Consider the following 22,053-nt stretch of genomic DNA (forward strand, 5'->3'; position numbering starts at 1 on the left):
GTGAGTGAGGGTGAGTGAGGGTGAGTGAGGGTGAGTGAGTGAGGGTGAGTGAGGGTGAGTGAGGGTGAGTGAGGGTGAGTGAGGGTGAGTGAGGGTGAGTGAGGGTGAGTGAGGGTGAGTGAGGGTGAGTGAGGGTGAGTGAGGGTGAGTGAGGGTGAGTGAGGGTGAGTGAGGGTGAGTGAGGGTGAGGGCGAGTGAGGGTGAGGGCGAGTGAGGGCGAGTGAGGGCGAGTGAGGGCGAGTGAGGGTGAGGGCGAGTGAGGGTGAGGGTGAGGGCGAGTGAGGTGTTGAGGGTGAGGGTGAGTGAGGGTGAGTGAGGGTGAGGGCGAGTGAGGGTGTTCTGAACACCCTTCTATTATTTATTGTTGTTATGTATGTAACTGGGCTGCACAAAGAACACATCCGTCTGACTGTGATTGGTAACGGTGGCAAAAAATGAGCCTGGGCTAGCGAGAACAAATTCGAAAACATACCCAGCTGTAAGCCATTAGAGTCTACAACAATTTAACAATTGCTTTCTCTCAGACAACGATCATCATTTCTCATTAGATGAATATGAGGGGCCCCTCCGCTCTATACTGGGAGCTCCCTTGGCCTGGGTCTTACAGGCGAGGGTGACGTGAGAGGATAAACATGAGGGGCCCCTCCGCTCTACAATGTGAGCTCCCTTGGCCGGGGTCTGTGAGGCGAGGGGGAGGGGAGAGGATGAATTTGAGGGGCCCCTCCGCTCTATACTGGGAGCTCCCTTGGCTGGGGTCTGTGGGGCGAGGGGGACGTGAGAGGGTGAACATGCGCAGCGCCTCGATCACCTCTCCTGCATTAACAAAAGCTGCAAGAACGCGTGGAACCGGCTGCTGCAGCCTCCAGTGCTGACAGCACGCTACATAAATAAAGCATTAGCCGGTGAAAGTGAGAAAGGCCATACAAACGACGCGGCTGGAACACAAGCTCCTGAGAAGGCGGGAGATCGGGTTTCACCAGTGGGCCCAACGCGTTCCATGGGAGCTGCAATCAAACGTGGGAAGCATCGAGCCGAAGGGATAATGAACCTGGCAGCACACGAGCTGCGCGGCGACAGCGGCGGCGCTGGGACTCGAGAGGTGGAAAGTACGGGAGCGCCTTCTATTTAATAAACTTGAAATCTAAACTGAGGAATGGTAACGGCTGGTCACCGACGGGACAGCTGGGCCTGCTCAGGATAGGTGTCAGCTGTTTACTCGAAGCCGGGAACACTCCGACATATATAATAAACAAAGGGACAAAATCATTATCCGACAAGAAAGATGTGTCCGTTCTTAAAGTCGCCAAAGCATAACACCATTAATATTCTCACCGGAAGAGGTCGGGGTATCGAGCAATACTGCTGCTTGCTACCGCTAACATTTTGTTTGCTTTCTAGCGGCAGGCAGGCAGGGGAGGAGAGGAGGAGGGGGGAGGAGAGTAGGGGAGGACAAACGACGCGGCTGGAACACAAGCTCCTGAGAAGGCGGGAGATCGGGTTTCACCAGTGGGCCCAACGCGTTCCATGGGAGCTGCAATCAAACGTGGGAAGCATCGAGCCGAAGGGATAATGAACCTGGCAGCACACGAGCTGCGCGGCGACAGCGGCGGCGCTGGGACTCGAGAGGTGGAAAGTACGGGAGCGCCTTCTATTTAATAAACTTGAAATCTAAACTGAGGAATGGTAACGGCTGGTCACCGACGGGACAGCTGGGCCTGCTCAGGATAGGTGTCAGCTGTTTACTCGAAGCCGGGAACACTCCGACATATATAATAAACAAAGGGACAAAATCATTATCCGACAAGAAAGATGTGTCCGTTCTTAAAGTCGCCAAAGCATAACACCATTAATATTCTCACCGGAAGAGGTCGGGGTATCGAGCAATACTGCTGCTTGCTACCGCTAACATTTTGTTTGCTTTCTAGCGGCAGGCAGGCAGGGGAGGAGAGGAGGAGGGGGGAGGAGAGTAGGGGAGGCACGGCCTAGCGGCCGTGCAATCAAGTAGTGAGGGGGCGGAGCTGGGGGAGGCTGTGGAAGAGAGTAGGCAAGGCGACACGGCGGGAGGGGGCGGAGCGGGTAAACAAAGACGGACATGCACGCGCCCGTGACTTTTAAGGTCAATGCGCATGCGCATAAGCTTAATGCGCATGCGCATTGACCTTAAAAGTCACGGGCACTGCAAGGAATCGCCACGATTCCTTGCAGTGTGGATAAAGAGTGGATAACTCGCAATACTCTCGCCTTGCTCGATGCGCATGCGCATCGACAGGCGAGACCTAAAAAACCCTTTACGTGGCAGTTCAGTAGGATAAACAGTCTGCTCTATAGGGGAGGCAAACCAACAGCTGTTCAGCAGAAAATAGCATCTAAGAACAGAGGAACAGCCTGCTTGCCGCTCTGAGGCGGCAGCAAGTGCCAGCCTCAAGTACCACCAACCGCTGTGCCAGTCGCCAGCCGTGGTGGCATCCCAAAGTCCTGGTTCACGTTGACAGGGCGGCAAAGACGTAGTGGGCACCAATCAGTGTGATGGGTGGCAGTGGCTGCCCGCTAGCCACTCGAGGGGCAGGGGTGCCACAAAACTGCTTCCCAGTGAAGACGCAACCACCTGGGTTCAACAGGTGGTCAGGAGTATGTGTAGGCATGGTGTGCCCTGTTTGCCAATGACCAGCAACGACCCAAGGCCCTGCTAGCCCTCGCTTCAGTACACTGCACCCAGCCACCTCAAGGCCCTCGTTTCAGTACACTGCCACCTGCACCCAGCCACCTCAAGGCCCTCGTTTCAGTACACTGCCACTTGCACCCAGCCACCTCACGGCCCTCGCTTCAGTACACTGCCACCTGCACCCAGCCACCTCAAGGCCCTCGTTTCAGTACACTGCCACTTGCACCCAGCCACCTCACGGCCCTCGCTTCAGTACACTGCCACCTGCACCCAGCTACCTCAAGGCCCTCGTTTCAGTACACTGCCACCTGCACCCAGCCACCTCAAGGCCCTCGTTTCAGTACACTGCCACCTGCACCCAGCCACCTCATGGCCCTCGTTTCAGTACACGGCCACCTGCACCCAGCCACCTCAAGGCCCTCGTTTCAGTACACGGTCATTTCCACCCAGCCACCTCAAGGCCCTCGTTTCAGTACACCCACCTGCATCCAGCCACCTCATGGCCCTTGTTTCAGTACACTGCCACCTGCACCCAGCCACCTCAAGGCCCTCGTTTCAGTACACTGCCACCTGCACCCAGCCACCTCAAGGCCCTCGTTTCAGTACACTGCCACCTGCACCCAGCCACCTCAAGGCCCTCGTTTCAGTACACTGCCACCTGCACCCAGCCACCTCAAGGCCCTCGCTTCAGTACACGGCCACCTGCACCCAGCCACCTCAAGGCCCTCGTTTCAGTACACTGCCACCTGCACCCAGCCACCTCAAGGCCCTCGTTTCAGTACACTGCCACCTGCACCCAGCCACCTCAAGGCCCTCGTTTCAGTACACTGCCACCTGCACCCAGCCACCTCAAGGCCCTCGTTTCAGTACACGGTCATTTCCACCCAGCCACCTCGACCGGGCTGTTCCTGATCTCAAGGTCTATCTCACAGAAAGAGATTCCGGAGCTTGGCTGGGCTGTAGGTTACCTCAGAGCCTACAATACAAAAAAGAGTAACTGTGGGTCAACTATGTGTCGGAATGTGTCTGGATGACTAGAATGTGTGCTTTAAAGATGTTAGGAAAACACACAACAAGATATCGCTCTGTATGGGAAGATATCCATCAGTTACTCGCCCTTTCATCATTTGAACCACTTCCCAAAGTGGAGAATCTTAGTTGTTGCCACATTCTGTGGGAAAGGCTGTTGTGATGAGGTTAAAGGCAAGTGCTGTGTGGTAACTGAGGAGCAGTGCAAAAAAGAGTTGTGAATACCAAAAAGGAAAGAATGTGCTCTATGATAAAATTGAATAATGAACGCATAATAACTTAATTCTGGTGCCGTTCATTTCCAAAGCTAAAATCAATTCAGTGCAAAGTTGTCAGTGATTAACCCTAATAGTCACTGACCCGATGTGATGGTCGACATGTTTCTGCGGTAGTTTAAAGATCAATAAGTATCTCCCGCTTCTTCAGGACCTATAACATTTGCTACTGCTCGAGGTTGTAATATAAAACAAGGGATTTTTTGATACAGATATCACCTGTTCAAACCTGGTAGTCCACCTAATTTGTGCAGGGGGTGTCCCAGGGAAGACGTCATCAAGACACAGACAACATAAATAAAAGACACATACAAAGATAAAAACGACATTACCAAAGTTAGTGTAAGTCATCTCATATTGTCAACTGTGTGTATGGCAATCCTAAATGACCAGCTGATAATCACTGAGTCACTGGACTCATCTTGCTCACCTATAGGGTAAGAGGAACGTGCCACTCCTCGCCTGGCAACAGCTCAGGAAGATAGTGCACCTCAGAGCCTAACCTCAGAAAGCGCTTCTTGGACTGGGCTGTAGGTTACCTCAGAGCCTAACCCCAGAAAGCGCTTCTTGGACTGGGCTGTAGGTTACCTCAGAGCCTAACCGCAGAAAGCGCTTTTTGGACTGGGCTGTAGGTTACCTCAGAGCCCAACCGCAGAAAGCGCTTCTTGGACTGGGCTGTAGGTTACCCCAGAGCCTAACCTCAGAAAGCGCTTCTTGGACTGGGCTGTAGGTTACCCCAGAGCCTAACCTCAGAGAGCGCTTCTTGGACTGGGCTGTAGGTTACCTCAGAGCCTAACCTTAGAAAGCATCTCCACATGAGGCTGCGGGAGGCCCAGGACATCACACCACTAGTAGTTGTACAATGTGTTCATTAGTCAATTAAAACCATAAACTTCAACAGAAAGACATTCACGATAAAAACAAATAAATACAGACTCTAAAAATAGATGCAGACCCCTTCGCCCTGCACCTGGGCAGGCGGCCTGTTCATTCAGGGTCGTCACAAGGTACCCACACACCAATGCGCTCTTGGTAAAGAATGCACATCCACAGGTGCTCCCGGACCCACAGCCAGCCAACGCGTACAGTAAAATCAATACCTCCGCTTTTTGGAGAGGGTGATTAGCGAGCAGGGGTGTGTGTGTGTGTACGTACACCCCCCTCTGCCTCAATGCACCATACGAAGCCGAGGATGCGTCTGAGAGGCTTGCCAGGGGCTGGCAGGGGGTACATTAGGATTCATACAGGTGGCCGTGGCTACAGCGGGATGCGCGCAGTGCAAACATCTCAGGATGTTCCCCTCTTAATCAGGGGTCACACGAAGGAGCAGCACAAAGGCCAGCCGGGGTCGAGCGCAGTGTTTGCCCCCATTGTGTGAAGGCATTAGAAGGCACTAATCACCCTGAGCCTCAGCACACAGACAACCAAGGCACTCCAGACAACGCGGGAACGCGCAAACAAGTCTGCAGGAGCAGGTCAGGAAAGCAGCGCTTGAGACTGGGGCCTGTGAGAGGCGTCTCCCCGATGAGACTGAAGCCAGGGTGGGGGTGCCCTGGAGCAGGAGGTCTGAGGCGAGGGGGGCCCCAATGAAGGCTCCGCTGTGGCTAGCACAGCAGCAGGCCCTTCAAAAGAGGCTCTCGATGGCACACGGTGCTTCAAGGATGGGAGGGGGGCAATGGGTGAAGTGTTTGAAGGTTAATATGTGCGTGAAACACGCACAAGCGGCCGAGGGTGCACCCAGACGTGGGGGCCCGGTCTGCGCCAATACCTCGACATATTACCCCCGCGTACGGGTTAGATTTGAAGGGTGCAACAGCACCCAGCCCCCCAAACAGGGACCCTCCTCCATGGTGCAAGCGCACGCCCATAGTCTATAATAAGATTGGGCTTCGCTGCAGCCCACCCCATGCGCCCCACCGGGCCAAGAAACATAGCGCTTGGAGCACTGGTCTGGATAAGGGTGCGGGGCGCCCCGCTATGTGCGAGAGCCGCCCTCGCACACACACAGGGGTCATCGGGACCCCGCACGCTGCCGAGCCCCGCACCGGCCGCGGGTGTGCAGCAGGCGAGAGCCGCGGCGCCGCCAAGGTCATTCCACGCCGGGATTAATCCATCACGTGCCTCGAGGCCAGCCGAGACACCACAAAGCGCATGTCACAGCGCTCACGGCAAAGGGAACCCGAGCTGGTAACAAGGCAGCCTGCGCCCTGGGCGGCCACGGCACCGACCAGCGCCAAAGGCTGGCATCAGAGGCACAGCAGGTATCTGCAAGGCAGCGTGACAATGCAGGCAGACTGGCACCCGTGTCAATACAGGGCTGGCACTCGTGATGGCACCGAGGCATTGCAGCAGGGCACGCCACGCAGGCAGACTGGCATCGAGGCAATACACGACTGGCAACAGCAGTATTATAGGGCTTCACAGTGAACTGGCCCCCGAGGCAACGCAGGCAGACTGGCACCCGAGGCAATGTAGCGCACAAGCTTCTGCTGGCATTCAGGCAGTGCACGACTGGAAACTGCACCGCAGCGCTCTACAGAGAACTGGCACCCGAGGCAACGCATGCAGACTGGCATCCGAGGCAATGCAGGGCGCGCAGGCAGACTAGCACCCGAGGCAATGCAGGGCGCGCAGGCAGACTAGCACCCGAGGCAATGCAGGGCGCGCAGGCAGACTGGCACCCGAGGCAATGCACCAGCCTGTGCTGGCATCGAAACAGTGCAGGACTGACAACAACGGCACCGAGGCAATGCAGGGCTCTGCAGTGAACTGGCACCCGTGGCAATATAGTGCACAAGCTTCTGCTGGCATTCAGGCAGTGCACGACTGGAAACTGCACCGCAGCGCTCTACAGAGAACTGGCACCCGAGGCAACGCATGCAGACTGGCATCCGAGGCAATGCAGGGCGCGCAGGCAGACTAGCACCCGAGGCAATGCAGGGCGCGCAGGCAGACTAGCACCCGAGGCAATGCAGGGCGCGCAGGCAGACTGGCACCCGAGGCAATGCACCAGCCTGTGCTGGCATCGAAACAGTGCAGGACTGACAACAACGGCACCGAGGCAATGCAGGGCTCTGCAGTGAACTGGCACCCGTGGCAATATAGTGCACAAGCTTCTGCTGGCATTCAGGCAGTGCACGACTGGAAACTGCACCGCAGCGCTCTACAGAGAACTGGCACCCGAGGCAACGCATGCAGACTGGCATCCGAGGCAATGCAGGGCGCCCAGGCAGACTAGCACCCGAGGCAATGCAGGGCGCGCAGGCAGACTAGCACCCGAGGCAATGCAGGGCGCGCAGGCAGACTGGCACCCGAGGCAACGCAGGGCGCGCAGGCAGACTGGCACCCGAGGCAATGCACCAGCCTGTGCTGGCATCGAAACAGTGCAGGACTGACAACAACGGCACCGAGGCAATGCAGGGCTCTGCAGTGAACTGGCACCCGTGGCAATAAGTGCACGACTGGAAACTGCACCGCAGCGCTCTACAGAGAACTGGCACCCGAGGCAACGCATGCAGACTGGCATCCGAGGCAATGCAGGGCGCCCAGGCAGACTAGCACCATAGGCAATGCAGGGCGCGCAGGCAGACTAGCACCCGAGGCAATGCAGGGCGCGCAGGCAGACTGGCACCCGAGGCAATGCACCAGCCTGTGCTGGCATCGAAACAGTGCAGGACTGACAACAACGGCACCGAGGCAATGCAGGGCTCTGCAGTGAACTGGCACCCGTGGCAATATAGTGCATGCCCCTGCTAGCACAGACAGTGCACGACCAGCAACAACGACACCACAGGGCTCTACAATGAACTGGCACCCGAGGCAATGCACGCTCTACAGTGAACTGGCATATGGGGCACGTAGGCAGACTGGCATCCGAGGCAGTGCACACGCTTGTACTGGCACGAGGCAGTGAAGGACTGGTGTTGAACACATAAGGCAGTTGTATAGTGGGTTAAGATGATTTATTCGTACATAAAGATTACAACAACTAGCAACAAAGACACCGCAGGGCTCTCAGACAGACTGGCACCCAAGGAAATGCAGAGCTCCAAGGCGATGCAGGGCTCTAGTCTGCCATTCGGAGATTGAGGCGAACTAGAACAGTCTATAAGATGTGGATCAATGGTATGCCCTATGTGAAGTTATTAACACCACTCAAGCGTGGGAAAGGAAGCAGTTCCTTTAGTTATTTTATTCCCTCACACACCCTAGTGGCATCATGCTTCATCATCGGGACACCCTGACGCCTAGAAGTCAAGGTGGGCTCGACCGTCTTTCAGGGAGCACTCGCTGAAATAGTTTTTGGCCAGGGGGATAAAGACTTAAAAACCAAAGTCAGACCCCAGTTTCCCTTTATTCTTGGGTCTGACAATGATAGTAAAAACAAATAGTTAAGGGTCTTTTGGCATATTAAGGGCCTAGGACCCTATTGCCAACATGTTTCTGTCCATTGCTGCCCCATAAAGGGTGCGTGGACTTTCTTCAGGGCGTGGGCCCTCACTAGAATCTGGGGTAGCCCTGTAGTCAAACCGCCATCAAGGGTCCTGCCGCGTGTCTAAACCTGATCGGTAGAGGCTCCCACCGATTGGAGTTGATCCTCTCCTAAACTGGGATGGAGTGATTTTTGGCGACAAATGTTTAATTCATATAAGGAGCAGCTACCCGCCTTTATCGCGGAATAGTATAGGAAAATTCTAAGACAATCCTATTTTTCCATGGGCCCCACGCCCTGAAGAAAGCCCATCGCTATTGTGGGCCACTGCATCTGAGGAGCTGTGCCGCTGAGTGCCCGCATTTGCCGTCCTACGAGAATCTTCGCAATCGCTATTGTGGGCCGCTGCAGCTGAGGAGCTGTGCCGCTGAGTGCCCGCACTAGTCACCACTTAGAGGATCTTGTTATCACCGGAGTGTTGCGCTGTGTGCCCGCCTTTAAGACCCGTCCCAGGAGTATTGTGAGTGCACACCGCTACAGCTGGGAGCTGTGGCCGTTGCAAGTCCACCTGTCATCACCGCGGCTTCCTTGTGAGGCTGCTTGCCGTGCCCCTTTAAATCTCAGGTACATTGTGCGTCACCGGGTCGTGTGGACCCCGGCCCCAAACTAAGTTCGTTCCACACACTTGTTGAGTCTTTTTTTGCTTCGGAGTGAATCTGTAATTATGTGCACTGTGGTTTCTTGATCGCTTTTGAGCCTTATGTTAAGCCTATATAAAGATATTTATTTTTCTATAGCTACTTGTGTGGTGTCCCTTTGTAGTGTTTTCACTGCCTTATTGTGTATGGTCATAAATGCTTCACACACTGCCTCCGAGATAGGCCTGTCTGCTCGTGCTACATTACCACAGGGTTGAGCAGGGGTTATCAAAGGGTGTAGCCCCCTTACTCGGACTTAAGGATCCCTATTTGGACCTCTGCGCCAGCCGCTGCCAACTAGAGATCCCCATTTCTAACACACCACACCCAATAAGAAAATAAAGTATAGTGGCTCTACCTGCCTCGGCCAGACACACCCTCACTCGGTCTCCGGGTCACTGAAATGACGGAAGGCAAGCATTTGCAATGCAACAGGTCTTGCATTGACGCGAGACCTATTGCATTGCAAACGGTAGTCATCACGGACAACGGGAGGGAGAGCGGGGGAAGGCACGGACAACGGGCAGGGGGTGAGAATGCACGGACAACGGAAGTGTGGGCGGGGGTAGGAGCGGAGGAGGCACGGACAACGGGGGGAGGGGGGGGGAGTACAGAAGGCAGTAGGAGAACCTCATTACAGAAAATAGTGCTCACAGTCTAAATAACATGTACTGTGTAACTCTTAAAGTAAATGGGCCAGTCGCCATGAGAGGTGACAAATGAAGAGGAGGTGGTACCAAGGAGGGATTAACAAGCCTACTGATGAATCAGGAGCCAGCATTTAGGACAGACAATGACACAAGCCAATGGCAAACATGGGCGGAGTGTGGGCTTAGCTTCTATTTGCTACTCGTCTACAATAAGTCTTGCAGAGCAGGGCAAAACCCTTCCTGCGCACAGCCAGAGAGGCCTGTGATATCAGGGCCTGGCTGAGGCCCATAAACAGCGCAGAATAGCTACATAGGTGATAAACAATAATTCATGAATTTCAGAGATTTTTCGGTTTTCACCAAACCATAAGTATCTTTTAACTAGGTTTTCTCTAGTGAATTAATATTATTAATAAATGTTTTTGATTACAAGACACAAACAGACAACTAAGCCTGTCAGGCTTCTGAAGATCTTCTCTCAAGAAATATTACAGTGCAAACAAACAATCTCCCCCAGGTTGAAGGGGGTAGGCAACACCAAAACACTTACCTACTAAAGTAACCAGTGAGGTACATTTAACAATATGCCTTTCTCACACTCTTTCACCCATAAAAGCCTAATGCCTATAACAATTGGCAAGTCAGGCAACTTTTAATACTAAACAGATCAACCTTGTAGAATCAGACATAACTTTCCCTATGAACCATTAAGCATAAAGCCTTTAACATGGCTTATCACCAACATATGCTTTCAGAATGTAAAAGAAACAATTGATAGACGGAATGCTAGACAACGCAAACATTCACCCCTAGTCACAAAGATCTGGATTTAATCCATCCTTCTTTTGCTCACCACACCACCCCCGTTTGGACCCAGCCATATGCAAAACCCAGATCTCGTGACTGGGGGGAGAATGTTTGAATCTTTCAGCATTCCGTCCATCATTTATTGCAGTTACACTTTTCGCCCTAAGTGGGATGGGTATGCTCAGGCGTGGGCCCCTTGCTCACTGTGCCACTGGATTCAAGCTAGCCTGGCGATGAAGGGTGACAAAGCCCAAAACCAGTCCCGGGAGGACCTGGCTTGGCAGTTCAGTCTGGACTGTTCCCATGAGGCACACGGTCAAGACTGATTTGCATATGGCTGGGTCCAAACTGGGGTGGCGTAGTGCACATAAGAATGATGGTTTTAACCCAGATGACATGACTGGGGGAGAATGTTTGAATCATTCAGCATTCCGTCATTTGTTGCAGTTATGCTTTCAGAATGTTACATAAACTTGCAACCATTCGGCATACAGTTGTAAATTACAAAGATCTAAAGTACTGCAGTTGGCAAACAAAAACAATACACTACTTCTATTAAAAGCAAGGACATTTTTTTTTTTTTTTTTTTTTTAAAAAGGAGGACGCATGGAATGCCCGAGAGCCGCGTCAGAATTGAAAGATTCTTCGGCGTTTTGGAAAGCAGTCAATGCTCCATTTTTAGCTGACGCAGGGAGGGCATCTATAGAGATAGCGGGGTCTAGGGGTGAATGGGTTGATCACTTTTCTAAATTATATTCTGCACCCTGTCCTGAAACAAGTAGTAATGACTTGGTTGGGGATAGGGTAGAATACCAGACTGTAAATTACCATTCACATCTCCAATTAGATCTTAATGAAATTGAGGAGGAAATTGCAATGAGGAAGAGTGGTAAGGGCCCAGGCCCTAATGGCATTCCTGTGGACCTTTTCAAATATAATATTACATTCTGGGGATCAATTTTAACAAAAGTTATTAACGCCTGCATGTCGACCAGCCTTATTCCTACCTGGAGTGAATTGATTCTGTTTTTAGGTCTCGCGACCTATCGATGCGCGCATGCGCATCGAGCGGAGCGAGAATTCAAGCGGCGAAAACATCATGAAACCACCAGCTTTTTGCTGGCGTTTTCTTGCCGTTCATGTGAACCACGTGAGCAACATGCACGCGCATTCACGGCCAGGGCTTCTCCTCCCCTAATTATTCATGGCCGGCCGCAGGCCGGCCGTACTTTCACTTTCCCGCTTCTCCTCCCCTAATCATTTATTCCCGGACGCTCACAGCACATCAAAGGGCTTCGCCCAGCGTGCGCTCTGCATTCTCTCCCCAGCCAGCTTCCCCCATCCCTCGCACCCCCTCCTCCTTCAGGCCCCCACCATTTGCTTCCATAGCTTGCAAAGACCTCAGAATAGTTATCGCTTGACATCATTAACCTCCCGCTGAAGCGGCAGCTATTTCTGGTTTCCCTTTGCTTGTGTCCATGGCAACTCACGCAGCCATTACTAAAACCCGAGGGCAAAGCACCGAGCCCCCGAGTCAAGCCTTGCAACCCGCTCCAAGGATCTTGGCAAACGAGGCCATGCATGTTTACTTAAAAGTCACGATGAAGTGCTAGACGGATGCGCAAACCACTGAGTGGCACAGGAGTCGGATTGTGCACAAAGAATGATTCCATTAAAGATACTCATTCACACTTTGACAAAATCCAGCCGCTTTCTAAAAAGATGAAATGGAAGCTAGTTAAGAAACTTGAGAGGCTGTTTGCTCAACAATCAGAGCAGCGCGGAGCCGCCAGTGTGTCTAGACTAGCACATGGTGGGGGGACAGCCAATGGCTCCAGCGCAGCAGTAGGAGGCGTGTGTGCGTCTCCGTGTGTGTGTGTGCGCGCTCCACAAGAACAAACAAGCATTGGCATTGCCAATAGGTCTCGCTTGTGGGACCTTATAAGTATTTTGTTTTGCAGCACAATATCCTTGTAACTAAATACTTATAAGGTCCTACAAGCGAGACCTATTGGCTATGCCAATGCTTGTTTTAAAAGGGGGATAGGCATAACCCAGTGTGTTATCGGCCTATCTCGCTTTTAGACTCCATGGTCAAAAGAATTGGAAGAGTACTCCTTTTTAGATTACAGGACTGGGCAGATAATCATTCTATTATCAGTAATATACAAAATGGGTTCTGTAAGGACCTGAGCACTATAGATCAGTGGATAAACTCAGAATTAACTATTGCCAAATACACTAAGACGAAAAGGGGATCTCTCTATCTGGCCTTTGTGGATTTGTCTGCGGCCTGCGATTTTGGAGAGGTTGGGCATGGAACCATCCCTAGTCTCATTAATGAGACAATTATATATTGGGGCCAAGGTTCGATTCGGGATAGGGGGTGAGTGCACTGATTCCTTTACTGTCGGAAGAGGTGTAAGGCAGGGCTGTGTCCTGGCACCTTTTCTTTTTACCTTGAATATTAATAACTTAGACAGGGTTCTGAGAGAGGAGTGCCAGGACTTCCCGGCGGTAAGTAAGCGCCCACTTCCTGTGCTCATGTATGCGGATGAAGTGGTGCTTATGGCCCGCACTCCGAATAGTCTCCAAAAGGTATTATCTAGTTTTGTGAACTTTATGTCCAACTTGGGCCTTACAGTAAACGCCTCCAAAACATTCATTTTAAAACATGTCCCGAGAGCAAACAGTGTTGCCTGTTCTTCTTCAAGAAGAATCGTCTAGACTGCGCCAATACATTTTCATACTTTGGGATCTTATTTGATCATATTGGCACATGGACACAGGCTGTTAATCTAAGGAGACTGTTATTCTCAAAGTCACTGGCAGCCCAGGTTAATTTTAGGGACGACTTCCTCCCTCAGAAATACTTCAAATTTACATGGCTAAATGTGTCGCAATAGCGACATATGGAGGGGGTATTTGGGGACATGTAGAAGTGACATCTTTACAGAGGGCCGAAAACAGATCTCAGATACCTGCTTGCTGTCCCGGTTATTGTCTCTACTTTCAATTGCCACTCGGAGTTAGGTAGATCTTATATAGCGGACGTCATTGCCAGTCAACCAATTATCCTCTGGCATCATATTTGGACTTCAGAGAATACCATTTTAAATCGTCAAATGATTACTGATTGCTGTTGGTTAGATGGGGTATCACATATAAGTTGGCTCAGGTATGTCAAGGAATTCTTTTGTAAATTAGGACATCAAGAATATTTTGATAACCCCAATACTGTGACTAAAGTGAATAGGAAAGTTTTTAAACTTAGCTGTTTGCAGTATCTAGAAAATATTAGATTACATACAGAGATATTAAAAATCTGTTCTTGCTCACCAAAACATCCTGCCAACTTTTAAGATGCAGTTGTATTTAACTTTGGTATCCTCTGATAGCTTTCCAGTAATTAACAATTGGTATAGGCAGCTGTCTAACTGCCCGTGCGATGATATGTCAGCACAAGCCACCATGCAGGTGTTATTCTTTTGTAAATTGTATACAGTCCAGAGAAAAAGGTGGATTCTTCCGCTGCGCAGAACACTAGGCCTGCAACAATGCCGTCCTGCGTTCATAGTCATGTAATCCCTTGTGGAAGAATTTGTAATTGTATCTGTTTCGTTTTTTTTAAAGTCTGTTTACAAATGTAGAAAAAATATCCTGATGTAAGATTTTTTTCACTGTATAACTTATCCCATAATTTTGCGGTTGCCCATATTTTTGTAACATGAGATTTCACTGTTTTATAAATATGCTTTATGATTAGTTTATAATCGAATAAAGCTTAACAGACTTACTGACACTACCTCTCTCAAAAAAAGGCATACCAAGGACCATCACAAATAAAATATTCTGCCCCCACGGTTTGTGAAAGGGGCTGACCAACACCAACCAACTTGCCTTCTACAAAGAGATGTAATTTAATGTAACGGAACAGGTCTACAAACTGAAATAAACATCCACCATTAAATGCCTGTTGGCTATACCTAATGTTGTCCACAATAAAGCAGCCAGGCCTACTGCCTTTGACTTGACTTTTCATAATAAACAGATCAGACCTATGGCATCGGACATAACTTTCCCAGCGCAACCATAATTTTATAGCCTTTATTACTGACTGCCACAATAACCAACTCAGGCCTACAGTACTGCTGCTCTGCCTAAGGTTTCCCACAAGGCAACTACTGGCATTCAGTTATAGAATTACAAATTAATGTAAAATTACAAACAAAAAAAAGAATATAAATTGTTCAAGGAACAGTGTCAGATAGGCTAAGAGGACCCAGAACTCTGGCCTATTGGGTACTTTGAACTTCAAAGTAATATACTACTTTTAAAGCCAATACCGTTAAAACAATCCAACCTCTGATGCATTCCCTCTTTAACATACGATGTTCAGAATAAATATGGCAGGCCTTCTGCCTTTATTGTAACTTTATATAATAAATAGACCAGGCATCTAAAGACTTCATTTCTGCCTTGCCACCACATCCCCTTCTATTGAGAACAAGTATTCATATCAGGCAAAAGGTAGAATTCAAGCACTTTCGGTGGAAGCAACCAAACCCTGCCCAATCACGGCTGACTTCGACGGAATCAACATGTGGGCAAAAGCATAGACTCTCGCTAACAGGACTTCTGAAAACTCTTTGTTGAGCACAGGATGTCCAGCAGCAGTTGTGACTCTCAAGCCAGACCTACAAAGCGTCGATACCGCGAAGCAGCAATGAGAGCGCTAGCTCTGCGTGTCTGTACAGAATCAGAGACGCCCCAAAGCTGCCCTGACTCGGAGTTTGGGAAAGACACACAATCATCATCAGGCAGGGCTCCAATGCAGTCCGGTGGTTTCCCCAGACCTGAATTTGTATTTGTCTCTCTTCCCTCTGAAAAACAAGATACTGCACTGAAGGCCAAACCTTAGCTACGTATAAGCTCGGGTCAATTGAAACGTAAGCCGAGGAGAGCCGCTTCTAGGCGCACCTATACATTTAATACTAGAAGACTAGGGGGGAGGGGGGGGTCGTGCTGTTTACACTACTTACAACACCGCAGTAAAGCAGGCGGCTAGCCCTTCAATCTGCTTATGATTAATTAGGGGGTTAGTCATTTAGCTAGATCCCCAGTTACTTGTTGCAGAACCCCGGCCTCGATCTTAAAGGGTCATTCTGAACCTCGCATCGGGAGAAAACCACCAGTGGAATAGGATACTGGGTGGGTCTGTCCTGGACAAGCTACCATGAGGAAATCCACTGCCAACATTAGGACCACACGAATTCTGGCCCAGCTATAGAAACACGGTGTTTAAATACCTGTGTACCATATATTCCGCCAGACATTTCTAATCAAGCTTGCTATGTTTGAAGCTGACAGATGTGCAGCTCGGTCCAGGCGGCGGCAGGAGCCACGGTGCAGCCATCTTTCGGCATTTAAAGCACAGCTGGAAGCCTTTGTTCAAACAGACAAGTCTCAACTATGACCCAGACCAGTGCTCCTCCTACCCATGGTCATTCATGATGCCCACAGTCGCCTACACCGTCTGAATAGCAACAATTTACTTCAAGAGCTTAAGTCAATACATCTACCAGTGAACATGAAAAGCCTACGTTTATTAATATAAAAATCATTGGCAAAGTAAACAGACCTGACACGTAACGCAGGCATACTCCAGGGGAGGGATGGACACACGAAGAGGGAGAAAGCCTACACCGCTGACCAACAACAAGCAAATGGGCGTGACAATACCCAAGCAATAATACACAATGGATGGTCTCTAGGCGCACCGAGAAAAAACGCATGGTATCGGAGAGACAGAAAAATCTCTGTCTAGGCAAGGCCTAAAAACCTCCAACCCATGACCTCCATCATTCCTTACGAACAAAGTAGTCAGGAGGGCAAAGTAGTTCAACTGACAGCCAACCAGGATTTCACCACAGCTCAGCCTGGATCTTATCAGTGGAGGTCACTGAACTCAAGAGACACGCCCCGGCAAGCCCTGCTTCGAATGGATCAAGGCTCTCTGGCTGCAGCAGGAGCAGCACAGTGGAGGCACTAGTCAGGACACTCACAAGAGGGGGGCCTTCCATGACCCTGCTCACACAGGCCAGTGTCACCCCACAGATGCAGGCGTGGACTCATCCCAGTGACAAGCATTAATGAGAGAGCAACCTCATGCAGTGTGTCCGTGAGGGCACACCCTCTACAGTTTATGAAAGAGTTTGAATGAAGCCTTCATGGGGGCACCAAGTGGTGATCTGTTTATGGGTGGAGGCTCAGGTCTCTCTGTAGAATGGGTGGGCGTGAGTGGGGGCAACCTCCAGGTCCCAGGAGGGCGGAGCAGGTTATGTGTGGATGCATGGAAGGGTTTGAATGAAGCCTTCATGGGGGGCACCATGTGGTGATCTGTTTATGGGTGGAGGCTCAGGTCTCTCTGTACCAGGTCCCAGGAGGGTGGAGCAGGTTATGTGTGAATGCATGGAAGGGTTTGAATGAAACCTTCATGGGGGCGGGGGGGGGGGGACAAATGGTGATCTGTTTATGGGTGGGTGCTCAGGACTCTCTGTAGAATGGGTGGGCGTGAGTGGGGGCCACCTCCAGGAGGGTGGAGCAGGTTATGTGTGGATGCAGAGTGCAGCCCAGCGTAGGGTCAACAGGTGCACAGCCAGCACGTGAGCTCCAGGGGCGAGTCCAGTGCCAACCAGGTGGTCATGTGCCCTCACCACCCGTGCCAGGGCCGCAGGCTCTTACGCCCCCTCCCCCCCCCCCACAGCAGGGGCCCTCGCCCCGAGGCAAACCATGCACGCCCCTGCTCCTCTCTGCAGTTGAGAGGTGACCCCCCCCAATAAAAAAGCATAACACTCCCACACCCCAGGGTGGGGCCTGCTGCAACATCCCCACTCCCACGCCAACATGACAGAGGGTCACAAGGCTCAACTTGCCGCACCCACAACACCTCAGGCCCCCCTTCCAACGGAGGGGGGCCTAGTACCTGACCCCCCCTCCCGGTGCAGGGGCAGTCTAGCCCCCCGCCCCTCCAGGCTCACCCTGTTGCTCCTCCCCCACCCCCTAAGGAGAGGGGGCCCCTCGCCTCCCCCGCCCGAGCAGACCCTCTTCCACCATAAAGAGTGACGGGTGGGGGGTACTCACCTTGCACCAGCCGCTTCATCTCGTTGTACCGGGCCCACATGAAGTTCTTGCCCTCCTGGGACGGGAAGGGGGCCGGGGCCGCCGAGGAGAAGCTGCGGCCGCCGCCGCCGTGGGCTGGCTGCGGGGCGGCGGGCAGGGGGGAGGCGGCGGGGGCGCAGGCCGCGCCCGCCCCGCCGCACGGGGAGCCCTCGCTGCCGCTGGCCGTGGCGTAGGAGGCCGCGGCGGCCCCGCGAGCGCCGCCGCCGCTCCTCAGGGCAAACCGCCACAGCGCGAGCGCACCGCCAGCCATGGCCGCTGCGGATTGGACGGAGGGCGCGAGGCGCTAGCGCGTGGAGAGCCCTGCGTGGATCGCTCGCGCTGCCACCACGCGCACACCGTGCAAATTCGCCTCCCCCTGCCTCGTGCAGCAGCTGCGGACGTTCGATGGGACTCTAACTGTGAGCGCCTCGCGCCGGGCCAGATTCTTCACCCAACCCTCGGGAGCTAACCACGCCCTCTTTCTTTCAAACAACCCGCCCATCTGAGAGCTCGAGCCAACCCCCTTGTCTGGCCTGCCTTAGTAACATGAGGGGCGCGAGACTGAGGCCCTAAGCCCGGACTCCGTCACGCCGTCCCTAAGCCAATAGAAAAGCAAGAAGGGCAGCTCGAGTAGCTGGATTGGGTAATCTGCTTTGACAGGCAAGCGGGAAAATGGGCATACCGATGAGACACGCTTTTGTCAGAGGTGTTTGTTTTCATTGGTTTGCCACGCCCTATGGCCACGCCTTGCAATGTAGGCCACGCCCACTTGTTTACGCTGGTACGTGTGCTGTGTCAGGTCTTTGTGTCTGGGACCAGACATTGGGGTGGGAGAAAAACGAATCCAACAAGCACTGGCAAAACCAATAAATAGCTTGTGCCTCTGCAAAATCTATTGGTTTTGTCAATTTTTTTTAGATATGTTGCACAGCTGCCTTAGCTAATGTGCAACATCTGTAAACGTTTTTAAAAAGCAGCATGATGTGTTCAATGCATAGACATTGCATAGCTGCTGTACAACATGGCTTAAAGTTTTTTAGAATACAGCTATGACGCTGATAGCTTTGACAGAATAGAGCTCTTTTAACTTTAATACATGCTGCTGCTGTGTAAAATGTCTAAAAAAATGGACAAACCCAATACATTTCACAAAGGCTAAACCTTTTGGCTTTGACAATGCTTTTTTTTGTAGCGCAAATTCCATCTAAAGGTATTGGAGTGCTTTCTGTGAGCATCAGTTATGTTTGTACAAGGTCACATTAATTTATTTTTATAGGCACGGTGAGAACAAGTCTTCCCGTATCTTCCAGCGCCGAGACGCCCATGGGCATAAGTGCGCTTTACAAAACCATAAATCAAATCAAATCAACAAGTGATTTACCTCAAATCATAGAATGTTGAGCAGAGGCGAGTCTCGAACCCAGTTCTCCAGTTGGGCTCCACAAAGTAACCTTACACTGAGTATATTTAAGAGGCAAGAGGCTGTCACTGTGATACACAGACAGTGACAATACATCTGTTGTCATTTTACACATTTGACATTAAGAAGCATGACTTAGGGGTGTGAACTTTTCTGGGGATAAGTATTGAAAGTTTAATTATTTGATTTATTAATTGATTTATGTTGTTTCTTGGCAGGAAAGTGGCTACTTTTGGGAGGGTGCGGGCAGAAGGAGACATGCAAGAACAGGAGGGATCCCTACACCGTATCTGCATAAAAATCACACCACCATGAAGCAAAAATGTAAGAATGCTCAGAAGGTGGGAGGAGAGAAGATGGCCTGTAGATGCACTCATAGGAAGTGCTTGTTCAGAAATGAAATAAAGTAACTTTAGAGCGGTAGTCCTCAAACTTTTTGATGTTTCACCCCTCTCCCCATGTGGAAAAACAAATGATCAGGGGGCCCCTCAGAATTTTTCATAATTTTCTATTAAAATGGCAATTTTTAAATATGTCTAGACTTTTTTAAGCATTGCAGTTTAGTTATGTTACTGTTTTAACAATGCAATCAAATACATGTTTGCAAAACATACTATTCTGGTCAGAGAGGCCTTACTAGTGTGTTAAAGTATCCACAGTGTGATTATTAGAAATGGAGGTGAAGAATAGTTGGAGTCCCACCCTTTTTGACACATAGTCGTAGCTAGGATAGAAATGACAAAAGATGTTAGTGATGGCCAATTACAGAGCAGCCTACTGCTGGTCAAATCAAATCAAATCAAATGAGACTTTATTTCGGTTATGTTTCAAACCACAAAAGTGCACATATAAAATACATTGTACCTTTCAAATTTAAAAAGTCACTTTTACAAACAAACATTATATACATATTTCATTAGAGAGTAAGTAGACAAAATCAGCAATAGCCAGCAGTTAATATCGTATTAGCAGCATGATAAAGGTTCTTTCAGTACGTGAGCTCAACATACATCAAAGGTGTTAATCACTGGTCCAGGCAATTTCTAAATTTAACAGTTAATTAAAAAAAATCTACTACTTGGAGAACACCGTCACTATGTAAAAGCTGTAAATACATAAGTGCTGGTCTTATTTGATTAAAATTTAACTTCTTTAAAAGAGCAACAAGATAACGTCTGCGTGGGTATTCATAAAACTTACATAAAAATATAAAATGAAGCATATCCTGTGGAGACTTCCCGTCGCAGCCACAGGGAGCAACACATTTATTAAAAATATCCGACTTAGGTCTAATAAGAAGATGATGAAAAATATTAAACCTAAACCTCGTCAGCAAAAAATTTTCATGAGAAGTGAAGGTACATGTTAGGTATAGTTCCATGGTGTCACAGGTTTTCAACATAACATATTTCCTAACATTAGGTTTCATAAGCTCTTCCCCTTCTCTTTGGGCCTTCCTATCCATATGAAAAGCCCGCTTAATTGCTGCCACATCTCCCTTTACAATCCCATATGGATTTTCAAACAGATTCAAACATCCAAGCCTCAAAAAGCAGGATTTCAGATATTTTAGCCAGGGCACACACATAGAGTTATCCTGGGACACAAGGTCTTTCACAATCAAGTGGGCGAGCGGAATATCTTGATTTAACCACAGTTTTACCCAACAAGTCAGTGGTCTTAACGCAATTATATCAGATAAGTACTGTGTCCCTAGCTCTTCGTGTGCCGCTAGGTTTGATATACTGGCTGGGACACACAGGAGGCTTACTGCTGGTCATTTTTTTCAACTCAAAACATAGTACTATTATCGGCATAAAGCTTCTTTTGGACAGAGCCTGGCGCCCCCTTGCGGTCACTCGAGGCCCGCCCCCAGTTTGAAGAAAGCTGTTGTGAGAGGTGTAATCTTTGTTATTTTATTTTTTATTTATTTATTTTGAAAGTTTTATATAGCGCGGACAAGATCCTTGCAGATATCAGAGCGCTTTACAAAGAGAAGTACATGAGGGAGCATTGTTACAAAGTTGACTAACAGGTGGACAAGAACTGTGTACTTAACACATTCATGAATAAAACTTCCCCTGTAGAGAGAATAACTGAAATAACTGCAAGTAGTTATGCATAACAGTTTATTTACTAACCCTGTCCTGGGCCATCACCGTTAATATCTTTAACAAGGTCCAAGTGAAATAAAAGCATTGTAATGAGTCAGATTCTGACCTTTTACTGATTGGTTTATTGCTCATAGGTTTTCAATTTCATGACCGAGCTCTTCCAATTTCCACAGTGTGAAAGAAAAATGCAGCAACACTGCCCAAAATCTACCTTCTCATTTCCAGAACTGCAGGAGTTAGTTCAGCTTGCCAGGGAATTCAAGCCTGAACTAGTTCTTTGATAACAGATCTGCTCTTTGGCCTCCTGTTCCCAAACAGAGTCAGAACTTTTTTAATTCAAGGAAAATATGAACTGGGAACTGAATACAGTGATGTTGAAGCCACTGACAACAATAACAAAGGGACTGTGTATGCACTGGTAAGCCATAGTGACTTTGCGCGTGCCGGTGAAACAAAGTAAGAATGCGTGTGCACCAATTAAAAAGTGACTTTACGAGGCAGAGAGCAGCTCAAGAAACAGATGAACAAAACATATTGTTAAAAAAGGCAATCACAACCTTGTAATGAAGTGACTGGGAACACTGGTGAAACACGGCGACTGTGTGTGTACTAGTGAAATACAGTGACTGTAAGTATACTGCACTGGTGACATACATTGACGGTGAGGATTGGTAAAACACTGTGATTGCGTGTATGTGTGAACTGGAAAACACTAATTGTGTGTGTGCAGTGAAAGATGTAAGGGTGTGTGAACTGATGCATATAGTGGCTGTGCGAACACTGATGAACCACTTTGTGAGTCCTG

At 49.9% G+C, this 22,053-nt stretch overlaps 1 protein-coding gene across 1 annotated transcript in view; it reads right to left on the reverse strand.

The window, feature by feature from the left end:
• Positions 1–18,135, reverse strand: part of NT5DC2 (5'-nucleotidase domain containing 2) — a 227,397-nt gene extending 209,262 nt beyond the window's left edge. The window contains exon 1 of the mRNA XM_078664596.1: positions 17,697–18,135. Coding sequence (XP_078520722.1) covers positions 17,697–17,985 — 289 coding nt within the window. The 5' untranslated portion in view covers positions 17,986–18,135. The remainder of the gene's footprint in view (positions 1–17,696) is intronic.
• Between the last annotated feature and the right edge of the window lie 3,918 nt (positions 18,136–22,053).

The sequence above is a fragment of the Lissotriton helveticus genome, chromosome 10, assembly GCF_964261635.1.
Source record: "Lissotriton helveticus chromosome 10, aLisHel1.1, whole genome shotgun sequence".
Classification (NCBI taxonomy): domain Eukaryota; kingdom Metazoa; phylum Chordata; class Amphibia; order Caudata; family Salamandridae; genus Lissotriton; species Lissotriton helveticus.